At 42.5% G+C, this 27,260-nt stretch overlaps 1 protein-coding gene across 1 annotated transcript in view; it reads left to right on the top strand.

Annotated features, from left to right (window-relative positions):
* Nucleotides 1–22,286, top strand: part of SLC2A5 (solute carrier family 2 member 5) — a 208,985-nt gene extending 186,699 nt beyond the window's left edge. The window contains exon 8 of the mRNA XM_044062800.1: nucleotides 22,026–22,286. Coding sequence (XP_043918735.1) covers nucleotides 22,026–22,235 — 210 coding nt within the window. The 3' untranslated portion in view covers nucleotides 22,236–22,286. The remainder of the gene's footprint in view (nucleotides 1–22,025) is intronic.
* The last annotated feature ends 4,974 nt before the right edge of the window (nucleotides 22,287–27,260 follow it).

Raw genomic sequence — 27,260 nt, forward strand, 5'->3', positions numbered from 1 at the left:
CCTGACGTACAAGGCCATGTCCAATCAGGATCTGATGGACATGCTCCACCTCAAAAAATCCAAATCCATCAGGACCAAGAGAGCTAAAGACTTAAACCTTGGCACAAGTATGAATAGGACATGCTGGAGGGATAGATTCATAACCCAGAGGCTTCCCATGCTTTGGAACAGGATCCCAGTTCGTATTAGGCAGAGCCCTCACTGACTCTCTTCAAGAGAAATCTTGATGAGTGGATGGGAGATCGTAAGTTTACCCCAGGGGTCACATCTGTGTCACTGCTAGACAGGGGCACAGTAAACTAATTCTATTATATAAGGGGACCTTCATTGTGTCACTACTAGACAGAGGCACAGTATTCTAGATTTATTCTGTACATTTTTGTACCATTTCATGGGGTGGCAAAAGCCACATCACTATGGCTAGGCTTACAAATGCCCGAGGGCAGATAGCCTAGTACTATACTATGAAACTATGAAACTATGAAAAGCTACTCTACAGCAGTAGTACTGATACCCAATATTAACAACACTTAAAAAGGTGCTTAATAATCGGTAAGTGCTTTTCTAAGTGCAGTTAATATCAGGTCTTGTTCTAGGCACTATGTACGGACACTGGCAGGTGACAAACAACAGTGGCAGAACTAAAAACAGCTTTGTTTCTGCCTGATGTGTACGCATCTTGACTGTTCCTGAATTCATCTGATATTTTTGCACTGTTCCTACTAAATGTGTTTGGTTTTCTGGTAAATCATTGAGAATTGCAGTCAGGAAAAATGCCAGAAACAGAGTTTCACAATTCTTATTGTTCAGACATGCATATTGATAATAATACTTTAAGTGATTTAGAGCAATATTTAAAAACTCGTCCTGCTTTTAAGCCTTTACCCAAACACAAATGGTAAAAATATAAACAGAGATGTTTTCTGTTAGTCTGTTTGACAGTGTTCACTGATGGCTTTACTGTCTTTTAAAGCCTGTAAAGTACTTTGTGCTTTTTCTGTAACCTAACCGGTAGTATATGAAGCAGATAAAGCTCCATGCACTACAAAGAATTTTGATCGGGTCTCCAATCATAACCTTTAATTATGTTTTAACTACATGGATGTCAAGAATCATCTCTTGAGCTTTGCTCTCACAGTGAATTTCTTGGCAATCATGTCTCAAACACATAATAATATGGTTAAACTAAAGACCCAATCATAATCATCTATGTTAGTGTTATTTCACAGCAACAAGTCACCCTCTTGCCTGTCAGTATCTATAGTTGTACAAAATTAGAACTTACAAAACTTGTTTGCCATACTGTTCAACCTATTTTAATGCCATTACTGATTTATCTGACAGTGGCGAAAAGGCTTCAGCCAGTGATCCCCCTGTAAGGAGCTCATTAACAAGCCATCATCATCATCATCATCAGCCCCCTTTTTCCCATTTTCTACATGGGGTCGGGGTATCGTGTTAACTGTCGCCGTCTCTCTCAATTCAATGCCACACTCCTGCCTTCTTCGACACTCATGCCTGACTGTCGCAGATCTTTCACACAGTCCATCCACCTCTCTGCTGGACATCCTCATTTCCTCTTACCTTCTTCCTGTCTGTCCCAAATCTTATTCACCAGATTGTCTTCTGCTTTTCTGCACATGTGCTCGAACCACCATAATCTGTTCTCTTTGATCTTTTCTGCAGTTGGAGCTACTTTGGCTTCTGCTCTTATGTTCTCATTTTCTTGTCTGTCCCACAGTGTGCATCCTACCACCCATCTCAGGCACTTAATTTCCATCACCTCTAGCTTCTTCATCTGTTCTGCCTTTACTGCCCAGGTTTCTGTACCATACTGTAGTACTGGTCACATCACTGTCTTGTACACCTTACTGTTCAGCTTCTTTGGCATTCTTCTGTCATAGACCACACCTAAGACTCTATGGCAGTTGGCTGCAGCCCCTCTGATACTAGCTTTGACCTCTTCATTCAGACTTGCCTTCTCATCAACCACTCCTCCCAGATACTTGAAGCTGTTTACCTGATCCACTTTCTTCCCTTCTATCTCAATTCTCAGCTTCTTCTGATTTCCCAAATTTGCTGCTATTACCACTGTCTTATCTATGTTTAGTTTTATCCCATGTGTCTTCAGTTTTGCATTCCATTCCCCTATTATTTGCTGAAGTTCTTGCTCAGAGTCGGCCTGTAATGCCACATCATCTGCATACAGTAACTTTGCTGATCTGTCCCCTCCAACCTGTTTACTAATGTAGTCTATCATCAGTGTGAACAGCAGTGGGCTCAGAGCTGGACCCTGGTGTGCACCCACTCCCTCTGGGACCCCCTCTGTGAGGCTGATCACTGTTCGTACTTAATTCATTGGGTCCTTGTACATTACCTGCACTAATCCTATCAATGTTTCTGCCACTTCAAACCACCACAGTACTGCTCAGGTTAGTTTTCTTGTCATATGTGTTCTCCAAGTCTAGGAATGCCCATTTGGACTCTTTCCTCATCTCTAGCTTCTTCTCAACTATCTGTCTCACTGCAAATATGGGATCAGTTGTGCAGCATTTTGATGTGAATCTAAACTGCTCATCTCCTGTCTTACATTCTACTACTGTGCATATCCATTTATCACTCACCCCCTCTATAACTTTCATGCAACGTAATAGGAGTTTGATGCCTCTGTGCCACCCACAGTTGTGGATGTCCCCTTTTTTGTTTCCTTTTTCTTGTACACTGGCATGAGCATGCTTATTCTCCAGTCATCTGGGATACTCCTTTCTCTCCACACTGCTATGAGTACCCTCAGGAGCCATTTCTCCCCTATCTCACCCAGCATCTTTATCATATCTACTGTGACCTCATCTGAGCCTGCTGCTTTCCCTGACTTCATTTTCCTTAGTGCTGTTCTTACTTCTTCTAGGGTGGGCTCCTCTTCTTCTCTCATCGCAGATTGTGTCTGGGGTAGTACAACTTCTGGTGAGTTTTCCTTCATTCAGAAGCTGCTGGAAATACTCCTCCCATCTGCTTTTGATGTCCTGTGGACTGGTGAGCAGGTTGTTGCTGGCATCCCTTATGAAGGGTGTCTGACTATCTTCTTTATCTTTCTGTCTTTGCCTTGCAACCTGATATAGTTTCTTTGTGCCACCTACTGAGTCACTTTCCAGAAGATGGTAGAGTGCCACTGATGCTCTATTCTTTGCTACTACAACTTCTTTCTTAGCTTCTTTGTTAGCCAATCAGTAGTCCTTCATAGCCTGGTCAGTCTTTTCTATCTCCCATTTCTCTTGCACTCCTTCTTTTTTTTGAGCACTTCCTGGACTTCTGCATTCCACCACCAGCTTTCCTTATTTACCTTATTTCCATACCTGGTTTGGCCACATATCTGTTCTGTAGTCCTCACACATGCTGTCTTGAGGCTCTGCCATTTATCTTCAACTCCACCTATTTCTTCCTCTTCTTGCAGTGCTAGAGCCCTGAATAATTCCATGAACCGTTGTACTTTCTGTCCAGTAAACTTCCAGTTTTCTGTTGCCCACCCATGTGGACCTAGTCAGTCCTCATATCCTGTTCTGTCTGTCCTGATATGTCCATTCAGGTCACCCATTATCAACACCAATTCATGTTGTCCTGCTTTATCTAGTAGGTCCTACAACTGCTGTATTAATGCACTCTCTTCCTCACTATCATATAGGCTGAGATTATGAATACTGCCCTATCATTATACTGGAGTCTGATTCCCATGAGTCTGTCATTAATTCTGATGATATCCCTCACTGCCTTCTGAAGCCTCTCTCCCACCACAATTCCCACACCATTTCTAGCCTGTCCTCCTCATGTGTAATAGAGTCTGGATCCCAAGCCAAGTGACTTCACTGCACTGCCCTTCCATCTTGTCTCTTGGATCCATAGGATGTCTAGTGTCCTCTGTATCATCATGTCATCCACTTCCAAACTGTGTTTTGTCAGTGAATCTACATTAAGTGTAGCAATTCTCAGCTTATGTTTGGCTGGTTGATTGGTTTTATGTCTAGCTTTTGCTCAGCAGAGCTATCCCGGCAACTATACACTGGCCAGCTAGTTGCTTATTGACCCAGGGCTGCTGTGCTCTATGGTGGACACACAATGGCCAATAGTGGCACATATACCCACCACACCATTAGCATAGGTACCTGGCATAGGCCGGAGTAGGCCAGGTCCTCAACCCACTTATCACTAGTAACTGCCCATGCCCATTAGTCAACATGACCAAATCACCTAGAGCCATATATTTTACAGCATCAAGTGGCTAGCCCTTCCATGGAGCACAGTCTGTGATCCGCGTTCTCAGGCGTGCAGTCTGTGATCCATGTTCTCCTGTGGCTAGCACTTCCATGGAGCATAGTCTGTGATCTGCGTTCTCCGGTGTACAGTCTGTGATCTATGTTCTCCTATCTTGAGGATACTGTGCACCACTGTAGATGTCCAAAGATGTTGGTCTGTGTAACTCTTCCCCCTTTAGGGCACCATGTAGAGTCTGTGATAATGCCCACAGCTCTGTTCATTGGCAAGTTTGACATGGAAACACTCAGCAAGTTTTTTTGGAGGTAGGAGGAACTCCACAGAGACACAGGGAAAATATACAAACCCCAAACAGGCTTGGCATTGGTCAGATGTCAGGATCGAACTTTGTACCTTGTGTATGGCAGGCGAAGACCTTAGCCATCATGCCAACTGATCTCTAACACTCATCAACAAATGTGAATATTCAAATACAAGTCATTGACATATGACCATCTGTATCTTGAACGCTGTTTAAAAGCTGATCTTTTTCCAGTTGCCTTATGTGTTAACAAGTTCCCAGAGGTAATTTCTACATCTCACTCTGTTTATTAGAAACTGACTGACTAATTTGATGACACTGGCTTCCGTCTGAAAAAATGTTTACAAAATCACAATTTGCAAAATATCAAAATACTCAAGAAGGATCTCTTCTGCTTTTCAGTAGCATTTTGCTGCTGTTTCATGAGAGATAGACATGATGCCACTGTCATCGGTCAGAAATGTAAAAAAAAAAAAGTGAATGCTCATAGGAATGAACGTTCTTTTCAGTGGTAGTTTTGCTGTTGGCTTTTTGCATGAGATTAAGGTGCAGTGGGATCAGTGAACTTGCCCATACCCTTCTTTGGTATATATAATTGGCATGGGGTGTGGGGGAGCAGGGAAGCTTGCCCCCTTGCAAAAACATTACTTTTAGTTTCTACAGCTTTTGATCATTTTATATTCACTCTAAAATGATCACTCTTTTTTTATTCATTCTTTTGAGCATTTATTTCATGAGACAATCATATCTATCTGTCTATATCTATGTGTTTGTGTGTGTGTGTGTGTGTGTGTGTGTGTGTGTGTGTGTGTGTGTGTGTGTGTGTGTGTGTGTGTGTGTGTATGGGATCCATACAGATCCCCAAATGCACTTTCCACCAAAGCAGAAATCCCTGAGCATACTTAACCGAAAGTGCTGTTCACCGAAGCAGCACTTTCGGATAAGTATGCTCGTTGTGCCGGTTGTACTACGGTGCGGATAAGGGAAAATTCCCTTTTCCCCACTGTAGTGCAACCTCGGAGTGAGAATATTAAAGTAGGGGGGTGGGGGGGGCACAGCATGCCCCCCTGCATACAAGTAGGTTTAATGTTTTTTTTTTTTTAAACATACTTTACCGTAAGCGCTTTTTCAGTGAAAGTTCTTTCGGTAAAGTATGTTCGGTGACAATGGATTCGGACTTTTGATCTTTCGATCAAAAGTCCAAGATCTATCTATATATATATATATATATATATATATATATATATATATATATATATATAATTAAAACTACCGAGTTTCTAAGGCCAAGAGTACAAGCTACACCTAAAAAAACGACGACCCAAACTCAAACGCTTGCTTCCTTGCCACAATCTCAAATGCTTAAAATGGCAGAAGACCTGATCATGCTGATTAGGGAAAGCCAGCCTTATCCTGCTAAAAGAGAAAGAGACTTGTCCCCAGCAGCTTTATCTGACCAAGAGTCTGACGATTCTGAGGTTTCTGAATATGAGGACATGCCCTCATGTGCCTATGAGGATTTAGATGCAGAGGAATCCATTCCTTCTGCCTCCCCTCCAGAGGACTTTTTTTTGGTGAAACCCTACATACTTTGAAAGATCATTTCCATTGGGAATGCCAGGATTATCCTCAGTCCAAAAAGAGACTCAGAGAATTTTTAGATTTACCACAGCACAGACCCTTAGCTATCCCTCCTGTACTGGATGTTGTGGATGATGTCTTAATGGAATCCAGTCTAACTCCTGATACTTCACCCCCTGCTCCAAGGAAACCTGACAGGTACTACAGAGTCCCTGTCTCTCACAAATTTCTCTTCAAAAATCCTACTGCTGACCCAGAGGTTATCTCCCAAGGACCTAAAGGAATAAGAGCAACTACAGCTAAGAATCCCACCCCCTCGGACAGGGATTCCTGAGCTTTAGACAGATGGGGTAAAAAAGTATACACCTCTGCAACTCTCGCCATTAGAGCATTGAATTGTCAGTTCCACATGTTGAAATACCAGCGACATACTATGGAACTTATTAAGCAAAAAATATCTACCTTTCCTCACTGTGCAGAAAATAAAGAATTACAGGAGCTTATGCATTCTGCAAACCAAGTCAGCAAGCATACCCTGCAATGTGGGTTTGATGCCCTAGAAGCATCTTGCAGGGCAGCAGTCACAGGTTCTGTACTTAGAAGGCATGCCTGGCATAAGGAGCACACCTTGCCAGGTCACGTCAAATCAAAATTATTGGATGCTCCTCTGAACAAGTACAATCTGTTTGGCACCAAAACAGAAGAGGTTTTAAAAAAGATGGAAGAAAAGGCTAAGTCTATGCAGACAGTCAAAGATTTTTTTGCAAGTGCAGCCTCCAAGATTCAGTAGGCATTGCCCCTTAAAACATTGGGTCCTTTCCAGCCCCCTCAAGGCCATCTCAACCTAGACCCAGGGGAAACAGACCCCCCAGATTACAGTCTCAGGGTATGCAGAGATCTAAGCATAGAGTACCTTTACTTCTAAAGCAAGGAGGGCTAAGCCACCCCCTTACAGAAAGAATTCACAATAACTTCTCAACTCCACTCCTCACCTCTGGCAAATTGCTCATGCCCTAGGAGGAAATCTTGCCCACTGTGCAAAAAACTGGACCTCCATCACCAACAGTCGATGGGTCCTCAATATAGTATCCCAGGGATACAAATTTTTTTTCCACATGCTGCCAACCCTAAAAGGGTTCCCAGACCTTCCTCCAAACCAGTGGGCAGAGGCACAAAACCAAGTTCAATCCCTGCTCCCCATAAGGACAATTCAGCCTGTACCTGCAGAACAGATAGGCCAAGGTTTTTATTCCGGACTTTTCCTGGTACCCAGAAAAGAGGGCACCTGGTGCCCAATCCTAGATCTATCCATTCTAAGCACCTTCCTGGTGGTACCAAAATTCAAAATGCTCACCCTACGGCAGCTTCTCCCTATGCTGTCCAAAGAAGCCTGGTTAGCCACCATAGACCTAAAGGAGGCCTATCTGCACATCCCAATCAGGGACTCCTGCAGGAAATATCAATGTTTCAGGGCAGGATCTATGCATTATCAGTTCTCTGCACTTCCCTTTGGCTTATCCACTGCTCCCAGAGTTTTCACAAAATGCCTGGCCCCAGCCATTACCTACTGCAGACAGAGAAATATTCAAATTTATCCCTACTTGGACAATTGCCTGAATCAGGCAGACAGTCAGGAAAAGCTGCTGTAGCACCTGACATTTGTAAAGGACCTTCTAACCTCTCTGGGGTACACTATCAATGAAAAGAAATCCAAACTACTCCTCAGTCAAAAACTTGTATTCCTGGGAGCGAGCTTGGACACAGCAACCCAGATGGCATTCCTTACTCCAGAAAAACAAGCCTGACAAGCTACTTTGCTCAAATGGCCACCAGAACCCAGCTATCTGCAAGGAAAATCCTGTAGGCTCTAGGGTTCATGGCCTCCTGCATTCTACTAATTCCATATGCCAGACTGCATATGAGGAAACTTCAGTGGTACTTAGAAAGTCTTTGGTGCCAACATTCTCAGGACCTGGAAACTATCATACCTATAATACCTTGTCTAAGGAAAGAGTTCCTTTGGTGGGCAGCAGCATGCAACCACAACAAGGGCTTCCCTTTAAACAACCCCACGCCACCCAGACCCTAACCACAGATGCATCAGACTATGCCTGGGGTGCACATCTGGATGGCAGGTGCATTCAGGGCCACTGGAGCCCAAACCAAATTCATCAGCACATCAACCAAAAACAGATGCTAGCTGTGCAACATGCTCTGACAGCTTTCAGATCCCTACTCTCACCAGGGCCCCTACTAATCAAAACCGACAACACCACAGTGATGTGGTACATCATCAAGCAGGGGGGAACCCGCTCTTACCCATTCTGCAGGCTAGCCATGACCCTGTGGAACACAGCATCAGCCATGCATATTCACCTGCAAGCTCAATTCCTGCCAGGCAACCAAAACTCTGTGTCAGACAACTTAAACAGAAATCTCCTAGACCCACATGAGTGGCAATTAAACCACAAACCTTCAGCCTTGTGACCCAGAAACGGGGTACCCCAAAGATGGACCTATTTGCCTCCCCCTACAACCACCAGCTCAGCAAATACTGCACTAGGGAATCTCACAGCAAGGCCTGGAAAGTGGATGCCCTATCCTTCCAGTGGACAAACCTCTCAATCTATGCATTTCCCCCTCTGCCTCTTCTTACCAGAGTATTACTTAAAATAAAACTACTGCGCAGTCTGTCACCAGTGCCCCCATGGCACCTACCCCAGATCCCAACTCTTCTGACTCAGCAGGAGGGACAGTTCTTGCATCCACAATTGCAGACCCTGAACCTTAAAGCCTGACTTATTTCTTGAATTTTCCTCCAGTAGCCAGCCTAAGCAAGCAGGTACTGGATGTCATATGTGAAGCCAGACAACCCAGTACAAGGAAATCCTATACTGATAAGTGGAAAAGGTTTTGTTCCTGGATTCACACTAAAGGAGCGGATACAGCACAGCCCTCCTTACCTCTCATCCTGGATTACCTAGCAGACCTACTCCACAGGGGCCTATCCTTCTCTTTCATTAAGATTCATGCCTCTGCCATCTCTGCTCATTACAACACTGAGCCACCTCTTTTCTCTCACCCTGTCATCAAGTAGTTCCTGAGAGGGACTAACAACTTAAGGCCACCAAGAAGAGCCCCCACCCCTGCTTGGGACCTTAACCTTGTGTTGGAAAAGCTCACACTACCCCCCTTTGAACCTGCAGCATCAGCAGAGTTCAAATTCCTCTCTTGGAAAATAGCCTTGCTTCTGGTCATCACTTCAGCTAGAAGAGTGTCTGAGCTACAGGCACTTATGGCTGTGGAACCCTTCATTATTTTTCATGCTGATAGGGTCTCCCTCAGGACTAACCCAACTTTCATGCCTAAAGTGGTGTCCAGGGTGGCTCTCAACCAATCTATCCATTTGCCCATCTTTTTCCCTAATCCTCAAAATAAGGGGGAAGCAACCCTGTACTCTTTAGAGTTGCACAGGCAGCTCAGATTCTACCTTGATAGGACTAAGCCTTTTAGGAAATCTGACCAGTTACTAGTCAGCTTTGCATCAGGGGCAGAGGGCAAGGCCATATCAAAACAAACCATCTCCAAATGGATAGCACACTGTATCCATTTCTGTTACAAACACCAGAACACTGTATCCATTTCTGTTACAAACCGCAGAATCCTTTACAAACGCATTCTATGGATACCTACAGGAATGCATGAATCGTGCTATCCCAAATAAAACCAAGACACACTCCTCCAAAGGCAGGAGACCTGTCTGGTGGACCCCAACCATAAATAAGCTGTACAACAGAAGGAGGAAGCTACTACATGATAGAGCAAAATCTCTGAAAGGGAAGGCAACTCTGAACAGTACTAGTAAGAAACTACGATCCCTCATAAAATCATCTAAGGCTAGCTTCGAAAGAAAAATTGCACAAGACGCTAAAGATAATCACAAGGCTTCCTTTAGTTATGTCAGAAACCTGGGTGGAAACTCCCAGATATGCTCTGAGTTAGTGCAAAATGACAAAAAATACACTGAACCCTCAGACATTGCCAACATCCTGGCAGACAGGTTCAGTGCAAACCCCCCCTCCCCCCCAAATGAGCAAATGACTATCCCAACAGAGTGTAGCCTCCCTGACATCACAGATGCACAGATGAGAGCTGCCCTCTCCAAAGCAAAAAACACAGCATCAATGGGACCGGACGGTGTCCCAGGCTGCATTTTACATGAGCACCAAGAAGAACTGAACCCTCACTTAAAATCACTGTTCAGTCTCAGCCTTACAACAGGATATGTATCCAAAGAATGGTGTACTGCAACAATGGTCCCACTCCATAAAGATGGTGCCACAACGGACCTTGGAAACTATCGCCCTATAAGCCTAACTAGCCTGGTCTGCAAAGCTATGGAGCATATCATCATGGAACTCATAAACAGGGACATTGGAAGCCTCCAGGCACTGGATCCTGCCCAGTTCGGCTTTGTTAAGGGCAGATCTTGCCTCTTGAACCAGGTCAATTTCTTTGAAACAGTCACCAAGGCCATAGACGAAGGGAAGGTAGTCCACACAGCCTACCTTGAACTTGCAAAAGCCTTCGACACAATACCCCATTGGGCATCATAAATAAGCTCACCAGCTTAAATATTACCCCCTATGTCACAAGATGGGTTGCAAACTGGCTTAGGGATAGAACCCACATGGTCAGAATTGCAGGTGCCATGTCAGACTCTAAACCAGTTACAAGTGGCATCCCACAAGGCTCAGTCCTGGGACCTCTCTTGTTCGGTATATATTTCTCTGAGGTACAGGCTAACACAGGAGGACTATGGCTGACAAAGTTTGCAGATGACTGCAAACTGGGGGCCATAATCAACTCGCCGGCTGACACAAGCATCCTCCAAAAAGGTCTCACAGAGACGGATAACTGGTGCCAGAGCCATGGCCTAAAGCTAAATGCCAAAAAGTGCATAGTCATCCCCTTTGGGAAAAACAAAGTGCCCACAAATTACCACATAGGTGGTAATCCATTAAGTATGGAAAAAGTAATTAGGGATTTGGGGACCCAAGTAGATTGCAATCTCTCCTTTGACAATCACATTGCCAAAGTGGTTAGAAAGACATTCTATATAGCCCACCTTATCACAAAGGGGTTCACATCTAGGTCAAGAGAGGTCATTGTGCCCCTCTACTCATCACTCATCAGGCACATAATTAAATACAATGTCCCATTTGGGATATACCTTACCCAACACCTGCTACAACTAGAAAGACCCCAAAAGTACCTCACCAAGAGGATCAAGGGACTCAAACAGATGCCCTACGCAGTTAGGCTAAAGAAAAACTCCAGCTGTACTCAGTTGCTTACCGCCTACTCAGAGGCGATCTGTGCCTGACGTATAAAGCCATGTCCAACCCAGAATTAATGGACATGCTCCACCTCAAGAAATCCAAATCCATGAGAACTACACGCTCCAGTGACTTAAACCTCAGCACAGAAATAAATAGAACATGCTGGAGGGACAGATTCATATCCCAGAGGCTCCCCTCACTCTGGAAAAAAAATCCATGTCAAACAGAGCCCCTCAATGACCCTCTTCAAGAAGAATCTTGACGTTTGGATGGGAGATCGTAAATTTACCCCTGGGATCTCTTCTGTGTCACTGCTAGACAGAGGCACGGTAAACTAACCTTAAATGGGCTATCTTCTGTGACCTACTATACAGAGGCACAGTCAACTAATCTAAGAAGGGTGGTGAAAGCCAAACACACTCTGGCTAGGCTTGTAAATGCCCTAGGGCAGATAGCCTAGTATCAACCTATGAACCTATGAACCTATGAACACCATGGGAAACCACCCCCTCAGGGGGTCAGAACACATTCCACTAGAGCAACTTCAACCTCTACAGTCTTTCTTAGAGGAGTACCTACCAGGGACATTCTTGAAGCTGCTACTTGGAGTTTTGTTCATACCTTCACCAAGCATTACCACCTGCCAATCTTTTCCAAATCCAGGGCGGGCTTTGCAACAGTAGTCCTGCAGGGCATAGTAGCCAGCCCCAACTCTTCTTGACTGCCTCCACCTATTCTTCAGCTTTGGGAATCAACCCAAGTGTGATGGCTGCAACAGTGAAACACGAAGAACATAGTACAGTTTTATACACTTATCATAAATGTAGATGTTTGTGTGTATTCACTTTTGCAGTCCTAGTTTCCCACCCTTCAGCCCCCTTGTCTCTCTCTCTCTCTGTTTTTCTCTCTCTTCCTCACTCCTTATAGGGCTATTGGTATTTACTTTTTACTGGTGATGTTTTTCCATCATAAGTTAGCTCCCTATTTGGGGGCTCCTGACATTTGGTGCAAGAAAAACTGATGTAATGGCGTGGGCTGCCTGTTTTTATACCTCTGACGACCTGACATCAGTCTTGAAGTGACAGCAACTGACGCAGAAATACTAAGCCTCTGATATTCAGGCTGACTGAGGGCTTCCCCTGGCAGGATAACCCAAGTGTGATGACTGCAACAGTGAATACACTCGAACATATACATTTATGGTAGGTGTACACAACTGTACTTTCTGACACCACTCATTTTTCTGATCTAGACCAGCCTGAAAGATATCTACATTGTTGGAGGATACAATGACTGCCTTCAGCTTGCACTCATTGGCACAATTTGTCATCCAGAGGCCTTCCACACTTGCCTTGACCTCAGGGAAGCATATTCTAAGCAGGAGCTGTTCCAGTACTGAGCTCTGTGGTATACTACTAATAACTGGCCTCTTGCTGGATCTCGATTCACCCAGTTTAACCTTGTGTATCCTGTCCATGAGCCAATTGGGTATCCATCTGGTGACAGAGGGTTTTATGCCCAGTTTTGTGAGTTTTTTGTAATACTTCAGTGAGGAATAGCCTTGGTCAGGTCAATAGATGGTCTCCCTTTATTCGGAGGGATGACTGTTGCCATTCTATTCTGTTGGGGCAAAGCCAGTACAGAGGCTGTGGTTAAACAGAGATCCTAATGGGCCTGATAAGTCCTGATTTAAGATGTTTAAGAGGCAACCTGATATATTGTCAGGCCCCATTGAGGCCGGGTTTTTAGCTTTATAGAGCACAGTGGCAACCTGTCCTTTGGTGATAATTGGCAGTGGAGTGCTAGAGGGTATTTTTTGGTGGAGAACTGGAGGTGATGTGGAGGTGAAATTTGAGATGAATTTGTCAGCCAGCAGATTTTCTATGTCTTCAGTCTGAGTATAGGTGATGTCATGTACAACTAATTCCACCCTTTGTTGGGTGTTGCTCTTAAGATTGCAGACATAACTGAAAAATGTCTTATGAATATCCTTAGCTCTGGAGACTGTTTTTACCTCAAAGTCTGCTTTCTGAGACTTGACTAGTACACTTTTTTTCTATTTTTAATCTTATAAGGGACCTATTTCTTTGTTGTGCAAATTCACTCTTACTTCTCAACAGGATTTTCTTTCTTTTGTTGTACAACCTATTAATACTAGGGTTCCAGCAGTGTGGCTTATTTTTGCGGTTTGACCTGGGTTTATTTTGATCTGGTGCTGCCATTTTTATGCAGTTGTTTATATGGTGGTACAGGACTTTTGTGTATGCCTCTGCATATTCTTTGTGTTTTCTAGATTTGGGGGAGCTTGGAAACTAGCTATGCCATACCTCTTAAAGTTGGGGGACTAGTTTTACCTTTATTTCAAGGGAGACCGCTTTGTGATCTGATCTTACTAGCGATGGCATAACAATGATGTGGTTGCAGGACTCTCCCATATTTGTCAGTACCAGATTTAGGATATTTGTTCCCCTAGTGGGACTGCAGACCAGCTGCTTCAGAGCATTTCAATTTACAAAGTCAAGAAATCTTTGGGCCTGTATGTTTACTGGTCATGTATGCCTCCCAGTTAATGGAAGGATAGTTAAAATCACCCATGAGTATGGTATTGGACTGGATGGTGAATGTTTCTAGTAACTTCAGGTATGATGTAGGGGTTTTCTGGTTCATGGTGGGGACCCATAGTTGGCATGAATATGGTAATGGATTTGTCCCATGGTTAGTTGGACATGGAGTAGATCAAGCAAGTCATATTGTTTAAACCATGTTTCAGAAACTACACTGACATCAGCATTTCTCCAGGGTGTAGAGGGCTTCCAGGGAGTGTAGTTTCTTGTTGAGGCTCCTAGCATTGAGCAGTAACATCTTTAGCTTGTCGTGAGTGGCTTTTGTTATGTTGGATGGTTTGTCTGTTTAGCAATGCCTAAAAAAGGCACTATAGGGGTGGATAATGTTTGGTCAATATCCAAAAGCATAGAGGTGACAGGTGAAGACCACCCATGACAAAGCAGCATGGTCGCTCAACCATTTCTGCCAAAGCTGACAGGTATTGGCTAAGTAGTTAAGCCAATTGTTAAAGTCGATCATTTTCTGCTGGTATTGAAGCATCAGCCTTGGAAACAGTAGAATGCTGCTCAATGCTAGGTTCATACCTGCCTGTGACAAATATTCTGAAAGCTCAATCATGTTTCACTTCATATAGTCCAAGGAGGTATGTTTCAGGTCATTCACACTCACATGGAGTATGACGGAGTCATACTGGTTCTTGTGGTTCAATGACCTGAGTGCATGTGTAATGTGGCAGATACTAGCCCGTGATAAGCAAGTGACTGTAACATGAAGATAAATCCCACATTTCAGCCCACAGTTACTAACAATGGCTCAAAACAAAGTTCATTTTCATGGTTTTTTTAACACATATTTCTTACATAAAAGATTTATAAGATTTTCTTGATTCATTATGAAACCATGAGTTAAATGGAAATGAATCAACAGTGTTCATGGTAGGCAGAGTCTCTTTGTATCTCTATATCACAAGATCTTGGTATTCAATACGTCAGAGAATTTTGGAGTGTATATTCCGAGTATAGTAGCGCAGAGATTAATAGGACTTGCATTTTAACAAATGTGTTACTCAAAAATATTTTTTGTCTTCAATAATAAGTATTTTCCTCAGCTGCAAGGGGTAGCTATGGAGGCTGCTGCAAAACAAGGAAAGTGATTTATACAAAATAATGTAATAATATAAAGCATGGAGTGCAGGTATTTACATTAAAGTAGTGAGTGTTTATGTCAGACTAGTGAATAAAATGAAGTAAAATATTTAAAATGTACAGCATTAAGCATGAATCAGCAGAAAAGGAACAAATAAACAAACTAAAATACCACCAACTTTTGCAGCTAAGCCAAAGAGTATATGTTCTGGAAAACAGTTGTACAAATTCAGGACAACCAAACAATACATGCCTCCTTTTTAAATATTCTCATGTTTTACTTTTATTCAGAATAAAGAAAATGGTTCATCATCATCTTCCACAAAGTATTCCAACGTTCTCACTCTCAGGCTCACCACTCAGCCCTCTCACACACCTGCCATCTACAGACCTTCAGTAGGATCTGTTTTACTGGGTCAAAACCCTATTCTCAGCACCTGATTACTTAACAAATAAAATTCTATTTTATTTTTTTCTGTTATTTTATGTTAAGGTTGTACAAGTTAACATAAAACCATTATTTCTTAGCCTTCTGAGCTCATGTTTTCATTCTACCATTTATGGGGTGCTACCTTATGAATTATGACTTCAGAGGATACCATTGCCCAGGATCAGGCTCCCCGTCCACATAAAACAAAGTTAATTGCCCCAGGAACAGACTCCCCGTCCACACAAAACAAAGTTAATTGCTGTCCATATTCAAGTGCAACTTAGGTCTATAGATGAGAAACAGAAAATTTACCTGAGAACTGTCCTCTGTACTACTAATGGACAAATGCTTTATCCCATGCATGGATCCCCTCAAATTATTTATGGTATGATCCCAGTTATTCTCATTAGGGTAATATATAATTATCTACCATGGGTTGGCTAAGGCCAATCTATAACCAAACAGGTTAGGTTATTTCAAGCACTAAAAGGGAAGCTGGCTAGGCTTAAAATAGCCTGTAAGGGCAGCTAGACTAGTACTTACTTATGAACCTATGAACTTATAATCACAGGCATTCCAAAGCTATTGAGTCCCATGACCTTTCACACCTCAAAAGTACCCTCCGTCAAGTCACATCTAGCATACCAGGGGCTAGATTATTAATGTTTTTTTTTTTTTTTTCAGGAAACTGTCATTAAAGGTGTGAGTCAGCAGTATCTATGGGCATGACTTTTTAGTATTTGTTGAAATTAGCTGAGTTACATACTTGTTTGTAAATGATTTGTCTGTTTTGGACATTATAACTTCTAATTGCATAAGTTGATAGATGGTCAGTCAGGCTGTCTGCTAGGCATCCAAATGTCTTTATTTGGTAGGTATGGTTGACTGCCTGATAGTGTTTTTGTGGACTCTAGTGGCAGATGTGATTAATTGTAATAAGCCATATAAGATATATGGGACTGTTTTTGTGGAACTCTAGTGGCAGATGTGATTAATTGAATAAGCCATATAAGATCTATGAGACCTCACATGTGCACTGCCTTTACACATTTACATCCACAAGGTGATTTCAGATAGGAAACATAAAACGGCTGTAGTATCTATAAAATTACTTTTTGAAATTTTAACCCAACCATAAATAACTTTTGAAGGTGAATGTATAATTAGTTTAACATGTATTTTCTCTATAATAAAGTTCAACATTTTTACATACAATTGGGGGGTTTGCATAGTGGTTAAGGTGTTTACCTCACAAACACAGGGTACAAGGTTTGACTCTCACCTTTGAAAGAGAAATTGATTAGGCTTAAAATGGTCCTCAATGGGAGCTAACCTATGAAACGACCAAATATTTTATACGCAGGGACCTCACTTCATGAGATTTGCTTTGTCCTTGTTTATTTCATTCTCAAATGGGATTTTAGGCAAGAAACATGACGTGCAGCAACTATATAATACAGCCTTTGGGATGAAATTGCATAATAACATCTCAAGATGTAGAGAAGGAAGATTAATATTCAGGGTTAAAAATGGTAGTTCTGTGATTATAAATGATACGTTGCATGCTGGAAACTTTATCAAGGGATGCCTCTCATATTAGTGTCCATACTTCATAATTCAAGATCCAAAGGTTTGGTCCTATCTTGAGTTACTCCATTGGGGTTTCAGTACTCTTTGTCTGCCATTGAGGATTTGATCTGAGTACAGCTCCAAAACGTTTTCTGTTTGACTGACTACATTCTGATTGTGTACAGTCTTTGTCCATATGCCCTTACTGTTTGGATTTTGGCTAAAATGGTTCTACAACATGAATCCCCTTGCCTTATTATCAGATGAGCAACTGGATAGACCTTGTACAAAATTCAAGAATATCTGTACCTAGCTAAGGCCTTTGACATCATGCTCCAGTCATGCTTTATTGGCAAACATGTAAATCTGAATACAAATTTGTGTGCTGTAAGAACTGGTTGTCTGGCAGAACCCACGTGGTTAGAGTTGCAGGTGCCACTTTTGAAAGCAGAAAAAGTTATCACTGTTGCATCTCAGAGTTAGGTGTTACTCCATCTCAGACCCTCAGGTGAACACTCCTGGCCTATGGTTATCTAAGTTTGCAGATGCCTACAAACTGGGAGCTGTGATTCTATCTTCCTTTGACTCACGGCTGTTCCAACGGGTTATAGCATGCTAACAAATGGTGCAAGGGTAATGGTATCAAATTAATTTGAAAAAAAATGTAGTTTAGTTAATTTTAGTAAAGAGAATGTATTCACACAACATACATGTGACACACCTCTCTGCAATAAAGAATCTATGCGCACTCATTGATAATTCCTTATCTATTGACCATCATATATGGACAGTAGCTTGGAAAGCCTACTGTCTGGCTCATCTAATTTCCAAAGGCATCTTCTCTAGATGCAAAGAAGTCTTTAATTCTTCTTGACTATATCTCATTAGAAGCATTATTGAATATAATGACCCTATTTGTGTAAATTTCTCTAAACATATCACTCAACTTGAGAGACCTCAGAGATTCCTAACTAAACAGATAGTGGGCTCAGAAATCCTAGCTATTAGGACAGATTGACAGCCCTTCTCTCTCTCTCTCTCTCTCTCTCTCTCTGTCTTTCTCTCTGTTCAGTTTCTTAAAGACTCCTCCAAGGAAATTTGTGGATAACCTTTTGAGCCATGAAAAACTAAACCATTTTTAACTTCATGTTCCTTTGCAAAGCAAATATGCTCCAGACCAGAAGGGTATCCCTCACTGGTAAGATCAGACCATAAACTAATCTCACTGGATATTCACATCCCGACCCCACCCCATGCCCAGAAAACCACAGTGAAAAACTTCTCTAAAGCAAATTTCACACTCCTCAAAACCAAGGTGGAATCCTTCAAAGCCCCCGGGCCTGTGGATAATACGGCCCAGACCGCAAAATCCTTTATAAACGCATTCTATGAACACCTTCAGGAATGCATGGATCATGCAAACCCAAATAAAACCAAGACCCAATCCTCCAAAGGCAGATGTCCTGTCTGGTGGACCCCAGCCATAAACAAACTATACAATAGAAGGAGGAAGCTACTACATGATAGAGCAAAATCCCAAAAAGGGAAGGCATCTCTGATCAGTATTAGCAAAAAACTACGGGCACTCATAAAATCGTCTAAGGCCAGCTTCGAGAGAAAAATTGCACAGGACACTAAGGATAATCACAAGGCTTTCTTTAGTTATGTTAGGAACCTGGGTGGGAATTCCCAGATATGCTCAGAATTAGTCCAAAATGACAAAAAATACACCGAACCCACAGACATTGCCAACATCCTAGCTGATAGGTTCAGTGCAAACTTCTCCCCCCCTCCCCACCAAAAGAGCTAATATCTATCCCAGCAGAGTGCTGCCCCCCTGACATCTCAGATGCTCAGGTAAGAGCTGCCCTCTCCAAAGCAAGAAACACAGCATCAATGGGACCAGACGGTGTCCCGGGCTGCGTCCTATATGAACTCCAGGAAGAGCTAAACCCAAACCTAAAACTACTGTTCATTCTTAGCCTTACTACAGGATATGTACCCAAAGAGTGGTATCCCTCTCCACAAAGGTGGTGCCTCAACGGATCCTGGAAACTATCGCCCCATAAGTCTCACTAGCTTGGTCTGCAAAGCTATGGAAAGGATCATCATGGACCTCATAAATAAAGATATTGGGGACCTGCAGACACTGGATCCTACCCAGTTCGGCTTTGTTAAGGGCAGACACTGCCTCTTGAACCTGGTCAATTTCTTTGAAACAGTCACCAAGGCCATTGACAAGGGGAAGGTGGTCCACACAGCCTACCTGGACCTTGCAAAAGCCTTTGATACAATACCCCACTTGGGCATTATAGATAAACCCCTATGTCACTAGATGGGTTGCAAACTGGCTCAAGGACAGAACCCACATGGTTAGAATAGCTGGAGCCATGTCAGACTCCAAACCAGTTACAAGTGGCGTCCCACAAGGCTCAGTCCTGGGACCTCTCTTGTTCGGTATATATTTCTCGGAGGTACAGGCCAACATGGAAGGACTGTGGCTGACCAAGTTCGCAGATGACTGCAAACTGGGCGCCATAATAGACTCTCCAGCTGACACAAGCATCCTCCAAAAGGGCCTCATAGAAACAGACAACTGGTGCCAGAGCCATGGCCTCAAGCTAAATGCCAAAAAGTGTATAGTCATCCCCTTTGGCAAAAACAAAGTGCACACAAATTACCACATAGGTGGTAATCCATTAAGTACAGAAGAAGTAATTAGGGACCAGGGGACCCAAGTTGATAGCAATCTCTCATTTGACAACCACGTGGCCAAAGTGGTTAGAAAAACATTTTATATAGCCCACCTAATCATGAAGGGATTCACATCTAGATCAGGGGAGGTCATGATGCCTCTTTATTCATCCCTCATCAGGCCCATAATTGAGTACAATGCCCCTTTTGGGATGTACCTTACCAGACACCTGCAGCAACTGGAAGGACCCCAAAAGTACCTCACCAAGAGGATCAAAGGGCTCAAACAGATGCCGTATGCTGCCCGGTTAAAGAAACTCCAGCTCTACTCAGTGGCATACCGCCTGCTCAGAGGCGATCTGTGCCTGACGTATAAAGCCATGTCCAACCCGGAATTAATGGACATGCTGCACCTCAGAAAATCCAAATCCCATCGAGCTACACACTCGAGGGACTTGAACCTCAGCACTGAAATAAATAGGACATGCTGGAGGGACAGATTCATAACCCAGAGGCTCCCTTCACTCTGGAATAAAATCCCAGTCCAGGTTAGGCAGAGTCCCTCATTGACTCTCTTAAAGAGGAATCTTGATGAGTGGATGGGAGATCGTAGGTTTACCCCGGGTATCACTTCTGTGTCACTGTTAGACAGAGGCACAGTATACTAACCTTGAAAAAGGGCATAGCAAAATTAATTTAATATGGGTGGCGAAAGCCATACACACTCTGGCTAGGCTTATAAATGCCCTAGGGCAGATAGCCTAGTATGAACCTATGAACCTAATACCTGATTAAAAGACCTAAACCTTCAACAGACAAGACATTTGCAAGACTGGTTCATATCCTAAAATATCCCCAACCTGTGAAACAAACTTCCTCTACACATCGTGCAGAGTAGTACACTTCCCACCTTCAAGGGGCAGCCTCAATTTCTCCCGTGGTCTATCTTGTACTGCCTTAGAGAATTTCTGAATATGGAATACTGATTCAGTTGTAATGGTCTACAGACTGCTTACCTAGTTCTTACCCCTGGCCCTTTTAAATCTGTTCTGTACAGGAATTCCCTCTCACCATTCTACTGGCAAATATTTTCGTGGTTAAGAACAGAAAGATTTTATTAATTTCTGAGCAGTGTTAGCAAATGTTTGTTATAATAACAAAGCATATTTGTTAAGTAGTAAAAACACTAAAAAGAACATGGTTTTCGTATTTTATAGATGCATTAAGTACAATGTTTTGTTGTGAAAAAAGCATGTGCTGTTAGTACACAAAAAAGTATTTCAAAAACAAGTCAAATCAAGCTAAATCCTATAATAAAATGGATGCCAACATTTGAAATGTTAACCCTTTAAATGTTGGCAGTTGTTCCATTAGACTTTGTTTTAATACAGCAGATATAAGTGCAAATCTATGTTTGATCGTGCCTTTGTTTCAAGGAAAATTATTATACTTTATTTCTGTGTGTTTATATTCATAGTTTAATGTTACTGACTGATTTAAATTGCAAAAACTTGTTTTGTATTTTCTTTTCATTTTGTTTTTTTTGTACATGCATGCATGTGTGTGTGTGTGTGTGTGTGTGTGTGTGTGTGTGCGTACGTGCATGCGCGCGTGAGTGCATGCACATGTGCGTGTATGTGGGTGTGTTTGCATGGGTGTGTGTAAGTGTGTGGGTATGTGTGTGTTTGAGTGTGTGCACGTTTATTTGTTTACTTTGAGTGGATTCATGCATTTATTGTGGAATTCATTCAACCATTAAAATTAATCTAAACAAAATATAAAACTGTAGTCCTTGGCTTGATCATTGATCAATGAAATTTAAACAGCTTTTGTACAAAATATAGTATCCCTTGATTAACTTTTACAGAATATGTTGCCAACTGCATGCTGTTAATTTACTCTCTCCCCTTCCTGCTGTCATATTGCTTCAGCTTATTAGTACTTCAAATCTCAGCAGTTTAGTGTATGCACTGATTAGCTACTGAAACAACACAAGCTGAAGTCATAAATGATGCCACTACAATTACCATCTTTTTAAGTATTTTTCACTTTTTTCACAAGACAATTTGAATGAACTTATTAATTCTTATTTTTTTAAGTTATTAAAGTTTTTCTTTTAATTTGTCTTACAGGATGCTCTTGGTCCATATTGCTTCATTATATTTAGTGTTATCTGCCTTGCCACTTTTATTTATATCTTAATTATTGTCCCAGAAACAAAGAAAAAGACATTTTTGGAAGTCAGCCAACTTTTTGCCAAAAGGAATGGAATTGCTATGGCAGAGGATGAAAAAAATACTGATGTTAAGTTAGTACCATACAATGATAACGCTGAATTCTGAACTGGACAGATGTTCGCTCAAAGTTAGACACACAATCACCTTCTTACAGGAATCCACACCAAGTTTTCTTTGTTTCATACTATGGGTCTTTGGTTTTTGATATATATTGCTTTTTTTATCTGCAGTAATAATGGTTTTTGATATATATTGCTTTTTTATCTGCAATAATAATGTTTTTTGATATATATTGCTTTTTTATCTGCAATAATAAAAAATAATTGCTTTACTATAATTGTTGTGTGGAAGAAATATGCCTTTGAAAATCTGTATTGAGGATTTTGAAATGAGGACAGTATATATTCCTGAGTTGCTGTTTTTTTTGTCCATTAAAAGATCCTTTTAATTATCTAACTTTAGTCATTTTCATTTATGTAATGATCAACTGTACATATGTGGTCTATTTTTAAATTTGATTTTAGTATGTTTTCTTATGACAGCTCCATCAAACATCATCAAAGTGAGGAGGCAGAATAATAATGGGACATTTCATATCTTTTCCATACCTCTCCCCCTACCTTTGACCAACTACCTAATTTTATACTCTGGCTAGACCGTGCTAGTCTGCACTCATTAACATTTAATCTGGTAAAGTTGGTTTATTTTAGTTTTACTGAATATTGGGTTAGTTATCCTATACCACTTAAGTTTGTTTCTCCTTACTCAGTCACTTACATCTGTCTGACTGAATGACTGATTGACACTCTCACTCACTCACTCACTCACTCACTCACTCACTCACTCACTCACTCACTCACTCACTCACTCACACAATACTTAATCATTCACTATCACTCAGCTGCTCAGTGAATACTCACTCACCTTTCACTGTCTGATTCCTCTCTGACTCCTTCTCTCACTAACTGCTCATTCAGTCACTCAGTCACTCACTGACTCAGGTCAGGTCTACAGTAACAACTCACTCACTCACTCACTCACTCACTCACTCACTCACTCACTCACTCACTCACTCACTCACTCACTCACTCACTCACTCACTCACTCACTCACACTGTTAACTAACCTTCCTGCTGACAGACTGCAATTCTTAAAAAGTTTGGTATTTTCTATTTTTTGGGACTTGGTCCATCCCAGAGTTGACATGTTCATTTGAACCAATTGCTGCTACCTTTTTTTTTTCTGTAACCTGTGTAGAGGAAGCGATGCTATACAAGATACAGTGTTGAGGTGAGCTCCGATGAATTCCATGTCGTGAGAAGGGGCTACCTGAGATTTCGCAGGATTGACTGTGATGCCCAACTGTTGGGATAGCTTCAGAATGAAGTCCGTAGTCTGCAGTAGTAGTAGTATGCCTGGTGGGAGAGGTGAGGAGCCAGTCATCTAGGTAAGGAAACACTCAGAATCGGTGCAGCCTCAAATGTGCTGTGACTGCTGCCATACATTTGGTGAACACCATGGGGCTGTGATGAGGCCAAAGGGCAGTATTCTGAATTGGAAATGACTGGCACCTATTCGGAAGCGGAGAAACTTTCTCGAGCATTTGTCCACCTTTATGTGGTAATACGCATCTTGAAAGTCAATAGAGCACATCCAATTGTCTTTATCTATGAAGAGGAGAATTGACTTAACCATGACCATCCAGAATTTTGCCTGTTGGAGAAATTTGCTTAGAATGCTGAGATCCAAAATTGGTCTCCAGTCCCCTGTTTTCTTTGTCACTAAAAAGAATTATGAGTAAAAACTGGATCCCAATCTGCCTGGTGGGACCTCTCTTTTCTAGCAGCGTCTGTACTTCTATTGCTGCTTGAACTCTCTGACTGGGTTGAACATCGAGGAGTCTTGCTGGGGATCTTGGGTAAAAGGTGAAGGGGATTAGATAACCTCTGAAATGATTCTTAGCACCCAGACATTGGTAGTTATGCATCTCGAGGCATCTTGGTGCAAGGAAAATATTCCCTCAACTGCTTCCGGATGTAATGAATTGGGCCCCCCTTCAGGACCGCTGATAGGATTGACCAGAGAACTAGTCCCAAGAACCCTGATTCTGTAGACCACCCCTGCCTCTGGGACAGTGTCTTCCATTGTAACCTCCCCACACTTAAATGTGTCCTGGAAAGGCTTCTGGGATTTCTTGAACCACATCTTGCCACTCTTTTGATTCCTGGAATAGGATCATTGAGGAGTGGAAAAATGTATGCCCACAGCAGACAAAGTCTATCCTTTTCACACCTGGACAGAGTTTCCTTTACTTTGGGATCAAACAAAGAGGATTCATCAAAGGGAGCATTGACAAAGGAAGACGAATGGTTCTGCAAACTCGCACAGGCACATCCAAGCGTGTCTTTGAATAGCAAAGCCTGAAGCTGCTAACCTGGTCACCCCTTTGGCTGCATGTGCAATGAGCCTCATAGACGAGTTTGAAATAGACTCCAGGGTAGCTAGCTGGGAGGCCACTTTTTCTTGACCCCCCCTCAGCAATTGCTGCCACCAAGGTATCTGACAGCTCCATGACCAGATCCCTTTGAAATATTGTGAAATTGCCAAAAAATTCAAGGATCTGATGAGAAAGGTCGATGATGCATAAAACCACTTCCCAAATCTGTCCATTGCTCTGGACTCTTGGTTCAGGGGATGGACAGTAGAATATTCCTTGGCTAGTTCTTTCTTGGTGGCAGCCACTACCACCATGGTATCAACTACTAAGCCCTTAGCCCAATATGGTTGGTCATCAGGAGCAGAAAGGATTTTGTCAGGTCTCCAGGGATAGGTTCTACAGAGTCAGGAGCCTTGCAAGCCTGATGAGCGATCAGTTTAATTACATCATCAGCGGGCGGGGTAACCCAGATGGGTACGCACCAAAAGCCTGAAAGTACACATATTCCTCAGCAGATGGATTTTTGGACTTCCAATGATCCCTCTGTTTTAGGATTTCAAGAATGTCTCCAAAGGAGACATCTTCCAAGGGTGACCATAGGGAACCTTCCCCCTCATCGAAATCTGTCTCCTCTGTGACAGATCCTTCAGGAGAATCAAGGTGTTCCCTCTTGCAAAATCTCTTCTGAGGAGGCTGTTCAGTGGGAACATTTGAGGAGGACTCAGAAGAGGGAGTGCCTTTAGCAGACAAGTCTTGCGACCTTGGTGCATGCTGTCCAGGGGGTCGAGGTTGGCAGCAGAACTGAAAAACCTGGGGTCACAGGGGAAGACTCCCATAACCCAGGAGCCTCTTGAGATGAAGCAATGGCCAAAGCTCTTTCCATATCCTGAAAGTCAGGACCCCCTGAGGAGGGATGGGAGCCCAGAACTCAGACAGACAAACTCAGAACCAGGGTCACATCTTGCCCAGAGAGTCCCACCTGACAGACCAGAACCAAGGACAGTTCCCCTCTGGCATAGCCAGAAGAGATATAGCCAGCTCCATAGAAAAACTTCGGGCCGGCTCAAACCCCCTTGGCCAACAGCGAAAACATGCTCCCAGGGACCCGATGGTGCCAAAGACACCGAGGAAGCCAGAGCCAGACTCGGCATCAAAGACAGAAGTATTGTTGGTGTCGAAGCCATTGAAACATGAGAAGTTGGAGTCGAGAGCTCTAAAGCCTGTGCAGAGGTTATAGAAGGAGAATAAGTAGGGGTGGACAGAGAAAAACTCTCTGCACCAGAAGGGAGAGGGGCCTGAGTAGATGAGGGGAGACCTCTGGCTGCCAAGATCTGAGCCACCAACTTAAAAATATCAGCCTCAGGGAGTCTTCTGGTGGTGAGCATGGACAACCCAGAAGGAGATTTGGATCTGTCTAGGAAAGAGGTAGGGAGCTGTCCATGGAATGGGTCTCAGGAGGGAGAATAGCTAGACCTGGGTTCTGTAGATACAATCAAGTTTGTCATTGTCTGCTGTACCGTGGAAGAAAATGGCACAGACATGGTAGTAGTGAGAGTCGGCACTGGTGTCAGAGCCATACTCATAGTTGGAACAGTGGCAGTTGAACTTTGAACAATTGTTGTAGTTGGTAAAGAAGGCACTGGCATGCTTTTCAGTGCTGGAGATCCAGACCATTCCGAAAGTTTTGGAACCTTAACTTTTGGTTCTGTAGAGAAACCTTCGGAAGCATGTTTATGTTTTTTGACAATCTGTGCCAATGGAGACATCAGCATTGAACTGGAGGATTTTGATCTAAATGCCAGAGGTGACTGGTCAGCCTTGGACAAAGCTCCTTTGAAAAGGGCTTTAAGGAGCCCTTTAAGAATAAGTTTGTTCTTCCTCTCTACCAGAGTTCTATTACTGAAACCCTGGCAGATGGAGCAGTCAATTCTCCAAATGGGGAACACCCAAACAGTAAACACAGGAGTCATGAGTATCAGAGTTTGGCATTTCCTGCCACACTCTATACATTGTTTAAACCCCATAGTGGAGCTTTTAAGCCTTTCTGCCATGTTCCTGAATAAAATGAGCAGGAAGGCAGAAAAGTAAAGAAGAAGGTTTAGAAATTAGAAACTCACTCACACTAAAAAGGGGAAAATCTACCAATAATGGTAGAAAGTTTACCAATGTTAAAGAGAAAGCGAGGGAAGGGAAAGACTACCAACGATGGTAGAGGGGAAAGAATTTACCAGCGGTAAGGGAACAAACAGCACACATGCTAAGGGTAGACGAAAGTTTTCAAAGGTAGGAAAAAGCCTTAGATAAATAAAGAAGAAATATATAATAATTTACTTAGCTAAGAGAGAGTCGGCTGGCATGTCTTGACACAAGAGTGGCAAACGAGATCTGAGGTAATATGGAGAGGGGCATTGTGGGTAGACTTGCAGCTTGAGAGATTTTTTGGGCAGACACAAGCTATATGACAGCCAGATCAGTTCCGAGCATCAGAACTGTAACCCACTACTCAAGAATAAATGAAGACTGACAACATCAGATCTATAAGCACATTATCAAAGAGACATTGTAAAATCTGTAAATTTTAATGAACTCTATTGCAAAATTCTAGCGCACAAGGTCATTTATATTTGCATGTGAAAAATGAAGATGTAACACTTGTGCTTTCTTTCTTTAAATTATTATTGCCACTATTATGT

Source organism: Protopterus annectens, chromosome 2.part1, assembly GCF_019279795.1.
Source record: "Protopterus annectens isolate FY-2018-M chromosome 2.part1, PAN1.0, whole genome shotgun sequence".
In the NCBI taxonomy this organism is placed as follows: Eukaryota; Metazoa; Chordata; order Ceratodontiformes; family Protopteridae; genus Protopterus; species Protopterus annectens.